This window comes from Morone saxatilis, unplaced genomic scaffold (genome assembly GCF_004916995.1).
Source record: "Morone saxatilis isolate NCDOM2014 unplaced genomic scaffold, NCSU_SB_2.0 Contig24, whole genome shotgun sequence".
In the NCBI taxonomy this organism is placed as follows: Eukaryota; Metazoa; Chordata; class Actinopteri; family Moronidae; genus Morone; species Morone saxatilis.
Window position 1 is genome coordinate 26,071,517 of NW_023339807.1, and position 11,123 is coordinate 26,082,639.

Below are 11,123 nucleotides of genomic sequence, written 5' to 3' on the forward strand. Positions count from 1 at the left end.
ATGGACCACGTGATGTGAAAACCATCCCGCTGTATTCTAGATGGCCTCCGCACACCAACCCGATTATGTCGGCCGTGCGGACGTGTTTGGACGTCAGGCGGGGAGGTCGTCTGGGACTAGAGTCGTTCGGTGTGTCGCGGCCGTCGTCAGTCGGCGTCGGGTGTCGCCTTTCATTTTGGGCCGATTCGACATGGGTAGATCGGTCAGTGGCGGGTCGGGCCTCAGATGCACCAATCTGATTTGGTGGAGGCTTACCTGACTTAGCGAAATCAGTGAGTGCCACGAGAAAACCGGGAAAGTGACGATGGTAAACAACGCCAGGCATCTTTGTGTTTATTAGCCATCGTATTTTCGTTCGCGGGGCAGTAACGACAATAACGATCCTTGTTGATACTATCAACACTCTCTGATGAAATCAATTGACTGACCACAGTGTTGCTCTGGTGTTTACTTAGGTTACAGTGATCCGTCATTTCCGGTTTTACCCTTTTTTTTTTTTGAGAGCGACAGCCACATGATTAGCGCCGCCGCTGCCTGTCTATGGGGACTATTTACGCCTCGCGCATGCGGCAGAACGTACGCTCCAGGTCGGTCGTTGGTTGTCGGAGGCATTTTTTGACCGAGCTCGAGGGACGCGGGAGCCGACTGATCAGGTCTGGACGCTTTGTCTTGCCGACGGTCGGCCGTCGGGTTGGGCGCCCCTGTGCGGGGAGGCCCTTGGGTACACTGTTGGGACAAAACTGTCTTGATAATAACTTCCCGATATTAGTTTAAAGTTGTGTTCTCTGTGTGATGCATATAAAGTTGTGTTTCGTGTGATGCAATAATAAAGTGTGTTTGGCTGTGATGATAATTAAAGTGTGTTTCTGTACGATGAGTAACAAAGTAAATAAAGGTGATAGCTTACATTCATCCACCACATCGTTATTGATGCATTCAAGTCCTCTCTCTGTCCGGTGGAGGGCCCGAAGCTCCCGAACTGTTTCGGTGCACAGAAACGTTCTGAGGGGGGGGGCGATCAGGCCAGCAGCCAGCCAGAGATAGGCCACGCACGACCAGGCGACGCACGGCGCTGATTCAGGTCAACCAGAGTGCACAGACCTGGCAACGAGCAAGCCACAGGACTGACTCCGACCATAGCAACCAGTGGCATACAGACAGATGTGAGTTAGCGGATTAGCCTGTTAACTTCCTCGACGATATTCATAATAAAGTGCAAGCCTTGCAGTGAAATGCTTTTTAATTGTGAAGGTTTCAGTTAGCATTAGCAGCTGCTGAGATCATGGTGTACGCAGGTTGAGACTCACAGACTGACTGGACGTCCGTCTCACCGCCGGCCAACGGGGCCAGAGAGCCGGAGACCAAGAACCTGTAACGGGACAGCAGAACATGTTGGTATTGTCCTGACACCTTTATATCTTTTTGTATTAGTTATCTATTATTCTATATTATTTTATTATTAGTTAATATTCTATTTAGTAATATGATTTATAGTTAATATTATTTAATAGTTTTTATTATTATTTGATAATTTATGTATTCTCTATAGTTATTATTATTTATAATTAGTTATATTTATAGTTAATATTATTTATTAGTTCAATTATATTTATAGTTAATATTATTTTAGTTTATTATTTATAATATTATTTTATTATTGTGTATTATATTTTATTATTTATTTAGTAGTTAAATTATATAATTATTATTATAGTTAATATTATTTATATTATTATATCAGCCATCAGAAGAGATCGTAAGGAGGTTAGCGTACAGTGACGCGAGGCACAACGGGGGGAGCGTGGATCATCAGGAATCTGCGAGCTATGGGCCGGGCGCGGTCAGACCCGACTGAACAGACTACACACGCACGCCGCATGACAGACTCTCAACCACCCCTGGGAAACACACACACCAACACACACACAGGTTGCGAAGGGGTGTGTTATCAGTGTGTGGGTGTTGTCAAGTGTGTGTGCTGTGTCGGTGTGTATGCAGCTTGTGTGTGTGCAGTGTGTGGTGTGTGTGTCAGTGTGTATCAGCTGGGTGTGCTGGTGTATCATGTGTGTATCAGGTGCTGTGTATCAGTGTGTGTATCAGTGTGTGTATGCAGTGTGTGGTCATGTGTGGGATATCAGTGTGTATCAGTGTGTGTGTTTGTCAGGTGTTATCAGTGTGCGTGTCAGTGTGTATCAGGTGTGTGTGGTCAGTGGCCTGTGTGGGTGTCGTGTGTATCAGTGTGTGGTGGTGTTCAGTGTGTATCATGTGTATAGTGTGTTTATCAAGTTTGTGTTATCAGGTGCTGTGTATCAGTGTGGTGTGTGTGTGTGTGTATCAGTGTGTGTGTGTGTGTGTGTGTGTGTGTGTCAGTGTGTGTGTGTGTATCAGTGTGTGTATCAGTGTGTGTGTGTGTATCAGTGTGTATCAGTGTGTGTGTGTGTGTTTCTGTGTACGGGGTTAAAGGTTGTGACGTTGTTGTCAGTAACTTTATTGTAATCAGATTATTTTACAGCGTCTCACCCCGAGGCCCTGTGGTTGCCCCCGCAGGAAGGCGGCGGTCATGTCGTCCATCTTGGCGGGCGCACTGGGAGGGGCCCGTGGGACTGGGGGCGGGGCCTGTGTGGCGGGGGGCGTGGCCTGGAGCGGGATGGAGGTTTCGTCCTGAGGAATGACCTGAGTGACGACCACCACTCTGCCGATTTTGGTGACGGACGTGGATGTCATGATGAGAGGTCAGAGGTCAGAACAGCTCAGAGGGATTCTGGGGGAAAAGGAACATTTATTAAAAATAAGGTCGAACGTGGACCAGATCATCCAGCAGGAGGCGCCGTCAGCCACATATTAACATAAGAATAAACTTTGTGACTGTGAGCGGGTGGGGCATGAAGCAGCTGCAACCTACAGCTCATCAAACGCTCAGATCAGAGAAAGGCGGAGCCAACAGGACCATCGCCATCCACGGATTCTGTGCAGGTCTAATATCTGACCACATTCAGGATGGAACCACCAACCTCCTGATGGAGGCGTCAGAGCGGGACGTCTCCATCAAAAACAGAAAATAAAACCAGAGCGTCCCGGAGCCCATCCACCGGCCGCCGCAGCACATCACAGGAAGTCCGCTCAGTTTTCAAAATAAAATACAGCTACATCAACGCTGAGGCACCAGACAGGAAGTCAGAATAATAATATATTATTACAACAGAAATATAAAATATCTATTCTATTATTAATCATTAATCGTCAGGTTGATGTTAGAACAGCGCGGACTCTGTTGCTGCTGGGTCATAATGGAGTTATGGATTAATAACCTGAATCATACAGAATATACATAGACTATATATTAAGAATAAAGGGCCCTAAACAGAAACTATATTGAGTAAAACATAATAAGTCATTTAAGATTAATCTCGTGCTCTTTAATGTATTTTGTCTTTACAATATGTATTTTTGACAGACTTTATATAAACACTGACAGTGGGTTGGAGACTGCACACTGTCAGCTGATTTCAACATGAAGTAAATAAAGGTTATTACATAAACTAGATTATAATCCACCGAACTGACCAGGAGACCGTCTGGAGTCTTTGGAGATCTCAAACTTTCGTCCAGTCGGCGTCCAAATCTCCTCAGAAGCTCAACAATCTTAAATTCACGCAATTTTAAACGGAGTCTGGTGAGGAGTTCCACGTTGAATTACCAGGAAGTGCTAACAGCTGCCTTTAATAAAGAAGACTCACAGACCCCGAGCCGGAACCAGAACCCCCTGAACACCGGACCCTGAACAACAGAACCAGAACTCCGGACCCTGAACGTTCCTCGAAGTTCAGTCTGCTCTCTAACGTGGTTAAAGAAAGAAAGGATGATATTTTGCGCCATTAGAGGAGAGTACCTGCAGTCTGGGTCCAGGTCTTCAGGAGGAGGTCCGGGATCTGTCCGAACTCTTCCAGGGTGAAGCAATGCTGCCTTCAGGTGCTCGTCGTAAACTCGTAAATGTGATGGCCGAAAAACTTTCCAGCGGAAATAAAACCAACAAAACTCAAATCGAGCTCACTGCGACAAACACGAGTCAGGCAAAGAGTCTTCACATCTGGATTTGTTTCATTTCATTAACACTAAAGAATATTTCCTAAAAACCAGCTGTGTCCCACTCGCCCTGCAGTGGTGCTCTCTCCGACAGCCCCTGAAGGCAGCACAACCAGCATCACTTCCAAGAATCGGCTCCATGTTTACTTCCTCAAAGAGAGAGTTCAAAGGTCACATTATCACACTGCTGCTGCACGCTGGGAAAATGTGGAACATAAACATAAACATACTGAAAACTAATGTTTGGTTTTATTTCCTGTGAATATTGATCAGATATTAGTTTATATTGATCCATTCTCTGTATTCTTATTATATATATATAATATTCTTCTTTCTGACAGATTCACTGTTTCTTTCTGTCTACAACAACAACAACAACAATAACAATAATAATTCAATAATAATATAATAATAATAACAAAAATAAATAATATTATGTGATGGTAAAAGGATATTAATGCTGTTGATTTGAGTTAAAGTTTTTACCATCAAAAGAAACAGTTTAGCCACATGAAACTACGATATGAATTCTGCATAAAGAATGAGATATGACGATGTGTTTCTGTGTAATTTACAGTCCATATATTAATATAAATAAACTACTGTATTCCATATAAATTCTTTTAAAATGCAGTATAAAGAAAGGTTTTGCCATAAGATAGGACGGTGTTTTACTGTTACAGGCATGGTACTGTTCATAATGAACTCAGCACAGGTCAAAGGTCGCTGCAATAATGTGGAACTGTCACATAAATACTAAAAACACTGATAAAACAGAAACGGATGAACTGTGTTTTTATTGATTTGCTCAGCAGATGGCAGTGTCGTCTCTCACCAGGAGCTCAGAAACAGATCTGGAAGCAGCTGTAAGAGGATCGTTAAAGGAGAAGCTAAAGTAAATACAAATAAATATTCTATAAGAGCAAAATGTGTCTTAATCTCTGCAGTCATAAAAAACAATAAAACAATGTTCAGTAAACTGATCTGTACACTTAATTCATCAATACAAGATCATCTACGGAAGCCATGATAGGCAAGTAAAAACATTTATTCTTTCATTCACAAATGTAAAAAAGTAAAAAAGAGGGCTTCCGTAAACAAACAGAATTAAAATTACATTAAGGGCCGGGACATAAATCAATATATAAGAACATCATTTTAATTCTAAATATTAAAAACAATAAATATTAAACATTTTCACATTTTGTAGTTTTAATTTGAGACAGCTTGTGATAAACAGAAAAACTCTCCTTTATTATTAAATTATTAAAAAACTACAAACATGTCAGACAGTTTGGTTCTAACTGTATTTCACATGTTACTGATAATCACTAAAATATCCATATCTACATATATCTATAGATATATCGGTCCCAGCCCTTGTTACATTCATCCTGTTTACATACATTCACAGAGCGATCAATAACTGTTCATAACATACAAATATACCAACAAAAGACTGGATTTGATATCCTTATAGCCTAATCCCTGAATTTAAACATCGACTGTAGATCATTTAATAAAAAATATTCACCAAAAATATCATTCAACGATTGCGTTTTAATGTCTCTGCATCCTACCCAATTTAAACCAATCACTGATCAATACTAGATAGACCTGTTCTCAACACATTAAACCAGCTTCACTGAAACTACGTTAAAATGAACGTCAGGATCAGTTTCGGCTGAGACACGAGGCGTTTGTGTTCAGGAATCTGCTGCAGTAAGTGAGTTATAGACTCTCCTGGTACTGTGACACCGAAACCCCAGAATGAGATTCACTCAAAGTCCGCCAGTCTGACATCCTTGTTTTACGATGCACAGAAACAATTTGAAACCGGTTCTCAATTCCGATCCGTAAACTTAAAGGACCAGCTTGTAGCATTTAGTGGCATGCCAACGCCGTGATGTTTCCTATTCTGGGCTACTGCAGAAACATGGTGGTTCAACATGACGGACTCCATCAGAAGAGGACCCGCTCCCTCTGTAGATAAAAATGTCTCATTCTAAGGTAACTAACACACAATGATTCTTATTATCAGGCAATTATACACTGATGAAAACAATATTATATTCAATTTCTGCTAGCAGATCGTCCTAAATGTTACCCCGAAATTCCACCGGGCACGGCTTTATGACAGCACGCCGCCGCTGTGGCTCCATGATCCCGCTGAGAGCGTCTTTCTGCCTGACGTCTTATGTATTTTGTCCTTTATAAAGGAAACAAAACTGCATCTTTCTCTACTTAAAATTTCTTCTAACTGACATGTAGCATCAAATACGATCTGCTGAGTGCACGCGTTTTTTTATTTGGAAAATTGACTGGATTCTCTGTTTCTGACTTTCTGCCAGTGTGATCTGCTCTGTGCTGCTTGACGTGAAAAATAGACCAGCTGCGTATTATCTGTGCAGCAGAGCGGGATCACAATTGTATCTAGTGTGGCAACAGCTGCAGAGCTGGAACGCCTCGAAGCTGCGCCTGGTGGAATTCAGGGATTATTCAAAAAAGTATTTTCATCTCCCATCAACGCTTTTTCCAAAAAGGCAAAAATGACCTCAAGATACATCAACCGTTTCTTATGGAAACTCCAAAGAGACACAAAACAACAAGACACAGAATGGACCAGAAAGGGACACAGGATCGTAAGACGAGCTCTAGAATTAAGGCTTCTTTCACTCAAACATCGTTACTCCACCACCTTCACCTCAGGATCCTCTGGGCTGCTCAGAGAGGGAACGCTCTCCATAGATTGATTTTTGCTGCTATCCTGCGGACTGACCACAGGATTAATTTTTAAGTGAGTTTTGCTTTGGCGCCACATGTGGAGTCCTCCGAGGATCAGGGCGCAGACGCAGGCTGCCAGCAGGAGGGAAACCACAACCATCTCGCTGTAGTAACTCTTCACTTTTGTCATCTTTTGAGCATCATCAAGCAGCTCCTTTCTGAACTGGGTTTCTTTTCTAGATGTTGGGGTGAAGTCAGAACTGCTGTCTTGGAAGTTCTTCTCCAAACCAGAATCTTCTTCATTGGAGATCGTCTCATCTTTTAAATTGGTTGTGACTTCATTACTTTCGTCCTTTGTGGTGTAGTCCTCCAGGTTTCCTGACGGTTTGGTCATAGATATCACTGTTTTAATTTCTGTTAGAGAAATGTCCTCGTCGGACTCGTCTTTGTCATTGGGTTTTTGTTCAGCCTTCGTAATGGGGCTCATGGAGCGTGGAGGAGCATTTAGTCGGACGGTAAAGCCTTCAATGACTTCCTTGTACCCGCCTTCTTCTGCCTCGCAGTGGTAGGTCCCGACGGTGTCCGCGGAGGCGAGGAAGTGCAAACTGCCGTCAGCTGACTGGATGAAGAAATCCTCTGACAGGGTTTTGACTGGATCGGAGGTCCAGGTCAGAGTGGCCAGGTTGGAAGGTTTAAGACACTGAAGCTTCACTGCTTCGTTCAAATTAACGTAGAGTTCTGCAGGACAGAAAATCTTTGAATGAAAACCAGTGATGGTTCTGAGTTAAGGGCCACTTAACGTCCACACCAAGAACGATATTGTTGGGATCACTTTCAGAGAGATTTGATGAATGATATTGTTGGATACAACTTATTAAAATCTTATCAATCCCTCCAGGAAGTTGCAATCGCAACAGTTACCCTTAAGTTTGCCCTATCACTTCAACTCTAGAAACTCTGTGTGAAATCAGGCATTTTAAGCTGCAACAATCCCCCCAAAAATCCTGGAGGGACGATTTATGTAACATACTATCAGGCTGCAAATTAAACATAAAAATACAATTTTGTTATTTGTTTTAGGCTTCTTCAAACTTATCCCTTTTTGTGGCTTTTTTTATTGCCATTATTGATAGTGAGTGATAGGAAAGAAAGGAGAGAGAAATGGCCACAAGTTGGATTCAAACCCATGGCTGCCGAAACAGGAGCCCAGCCCCGATACATGACAGCTCCACCAGGTGAGCTACCAGGGCACCCCTCTGTTTTTATTTTAATCTTTAACCTTCAGTCATTGGAAAAGGAAGCGTGGGGTTTGGATCAAAGAGCACCGGACTTTGAACCAGATCAACCCCAAGAGGAGAGAAAGAGAGCCAGATAGGAGCCATGCTGGTCCAGCGTGGACTTAAGGCTGCTCTGGAGACTTGCTCCATCAATATCCCAGATACTCGACAATTGGACTGTGTTCGGAGCCGACAGAGCACAGGACGAGAGGAGGAGGACTCTGTGATTACATCAATGATGTTTGGTGCTCAAACGCAGTCAAACTGAATGGACACTGTTTATTTTAATGTGAAGATGAAACCATGTTATCATCACTATGTTGTTGCTGCTGTTTACATTCAACCAGACACAGATTCAATAATGCAGAATTATTTACTGTATATCTGGATAAAAATAACTATATATTTGTTTATTTTACTTACTTACTTATTTTATTAATTAAATGTTTTGTTTGTCTATGTGTGTAGCATGAAGGAACTGCAAGCGTTAAATTTTTAATTTTTTTTATACAACCTTGTGTTGTATAATAATACATACATTTCCTTGAAGTCCTTAATGACGTCCTCTTTTTTTTATCTTATTCTAATTTATTTAAGTGTGAATAAAATTAGTCTTCTTGTGTTGGATTCTCTTGTCTTTTGTAAACTTTGAAAACTCATATCCTACTGGTTCTCTTTTTGTCTCTCTGCGTCCAGCAGTAACAGGATATTATCGTTCATCAGTGTGGACGGACTGGATGGTTATTGCTATAGTTGTTGGTGTGGACGGCTCTGAAGGCTAACTGTTTTCAGCCTGTTTGGTCCCGACTGAAATGTCTCAACAATTATCAGATGAAATTCTATGCAGACATTAATTTTATAAACACTTAACTCAGGTAGTGATCCAAAGTGTATTGGAAATGCTTCCCACCGTCAGTATGTTTATTATCTTTCATTCAGGAAGATCTTACCTCTGTTCAGACTGCGCTTGGTTTGTCCCGGACAGTGCTCTTCCACATTGCTGCCCTCCAGGTCTTGAGCCCTGAGGAGTAAACGGACAGCCTGTCAGTCACCACACAGGGCTGATGGTGCTATTTATTTATTACAGAGACTCACTCAAGATACATCTGAGACTTCACATCACCAGATGTGAAATGCAACCCGTCTCTGCTGCATCTCAAACATTTTAAATAGATCTCTGGAGTCAAGATGAGAATGGGTGAGTGTGTATATTACATACAAAATGCTGAACAAAGTGCAACAACAGAGATGCCAAAGCGTTTCTACTTTATTATTTCATTCTTTGCTCCTGTAATTTACTTTAAGTGCTTCATGTTCACAGAATGGTAGTATGCTGAAATGCTGCTGGATTCTGTTGGTACCAAGCTACAGATCCACCTACTGAATGCAGTAAAGTAATATTTAGTTCAAGGTTGCAACATAAAGTTCATTTTGGCTCATTATATAAAATGTTCTATATGTGACTTTCATTAAACCACCAGTGGCCGTTCAGTGACCACCGCTATAAAGTGGTGAGCAACACCAGCCACTCATTGGTGATAAAAAGTTATCAATACACAAAAATAATACATAAAATACTTCGTCATCCTGCTGGTCCTTTCAGCAGTGTTTTTACACCACCAGATCCTCCTCTCTACCCTGCAAGTACTGAGGACGTGACCTCAGTGTTGCTACAGCCCTAAAGGGAACAAGTTGAGTATAGTAGTAAGAAACTTTTCACTTACAGATTCTCATCACTGGCATCCAGACTGGTGCAGACCCTCCTGGTCTGGCTCCATCCACACAGAGGATCTCTGGCCAGAACACACTGGCTGCAGGTTCTGTAGATCGAGCATTTGGCCACAGGTACGGCGGTCACGCCTTCTGATGTCCCCACGTAAAGCACTCCCTACAGGACCAGAAAACACTGTGACATGTGCTCTGCAACACATTAACCTATTATCAAATATTTCATCCACAAAATGTTGACTCTACCAAAACCAACCTCACCTGCTCCTCAACAGCATTCAGTAAGACATTCTGTTATCACTTTATGTGATTGTGGTTGTGTATCTCTGTGCCGTCAGAAATAATTTATTTACACATAAGTCCAATTTGTGTGCCATTGTGCAGATGACACACCGTTGAATATTTCTGTTTATTTCAGTATTCTTATGTTATTATATCTCTCTTTGATATCAGCGTATGATCATTAGACACTTGTCAACAATGTCCTATTATAGTGTAAAAAAGTGAATGGCTTGAAAAATCTTCTACATTATCTACATTAGGTTGAACCCAATGAGTGTAAACAGACTTGTAAATTAACCTTTCCTGAAGGTGTGAGTTTTACCTTGGAGGAAGAGAGGATGATGTTTTTGACCAGCTGAGGTTGTGTGAAGACCTGAATCTCTTCAATGACCAGAGCACCCCGCTCAAACAAGACCACTTTATGGAGGAATCCAGACTCTGGATCAGAGAGAGAGAGAGATGATGAACATTTTGGTGACAGCAGGATAATAACATCTCTCAGGCCTCATTATGAATATTTCAGTACTATTTAGTACGAAACTTCACCTGAAAGAAGGAAAAGGATGGTGTATTGTTTGCCATCGGCAGCCTGGGTCCTCATTGCAGCCACGCGACTGTATTGCTGCTCTGAAGAAACAACAATCTGACTGGCTCCGACCGGTTTTACACTGTCGCTGGTCAGGAAACTCTTCTTCACCTCTTGTAATTCAGAATCTGACGCGTTTTCCAGTCCACACTGTGATGGAGACACACAGTAACATTGAGTGATCAGCATTTTAAATAAAAAGAGAATGGTATGAACAAAAACAGGCCTAGAATCAACACCTGAAGGATACCTTTTAACAGTTTTTTGGGCCTTTTGAAGTATAAAACGTTTGGTAAATATATATGATATATTCACGTTCCTTCAATAATGTAAAAGACAGTATGACACTTAAGAAGAAGAAGAAAAAGAAGATATACTTTATTGATCCCCTAGGGGGAAATTGTTTTTTTCACTCTTTTTTTTACAGGCTGAAATACACACTT

The 11,123-nt window shown here is 41.8% G+C and overlaps 2 protein-coding genes and 1 long non-coding RNA gene across 3 annotated transcripts in view; 1 reads left to right on the forward strand and 2 right to left on the reverse strand.

Annotated features, from left to right (window-relative positions):
• LOC118336472 overlaps positions 1–11,123 on the forward strand; it is a 744,338-nt gene that overhangs the window by 157,675 nt on the left and 575,540 nt on the right. The window lies entirely within an intron of this gene.
• On the reverse strand, positions 2,652–4,119 carry LOC118336507. The gene is made up of 2 exons (XR_004797107.1): positions 3,890–4,119; positions 2,652–2,761 (listed from the first exon to the last, which is right to left on the reverse strand). It is a non-coding gene; the product is annotated as an uncharacterized LOC118336507 (long non-coding RNA).
• The window catches only part of LOC118336456 (semaphorin-4A), a 16,645-nt gene continuing 10,765 nt past the window's right edge, over positions 5,244–11,123 (reverse strand). The window contains exons 10-14 of the mRNA XM_035673114.1: positions 10,641–10,830; positions 10,417–10,532; positions 9,809–9,972; positions 9,035–9,105; positions 5,244–7,545 (exon numbers count right to left, since the gene is read on the reverse strand). Of these exons, the coding sequence (XP_035529007.1) occupies positions 6,770–7,545; positions 9,035–9,105; positions 9,809–9,972; positions 10,417–10,532; positions 10,641–10,830 (1,317 nt within the window). The 3' untranslated portion in view covers positions 5,244–6,769. The remainder of the gene's footprint in view (positions 7,546–9,034; positions 9,106–9,808; positions 9,973–10,416; positions 10,533–10,640; positions 10,831–11,123) is intronic.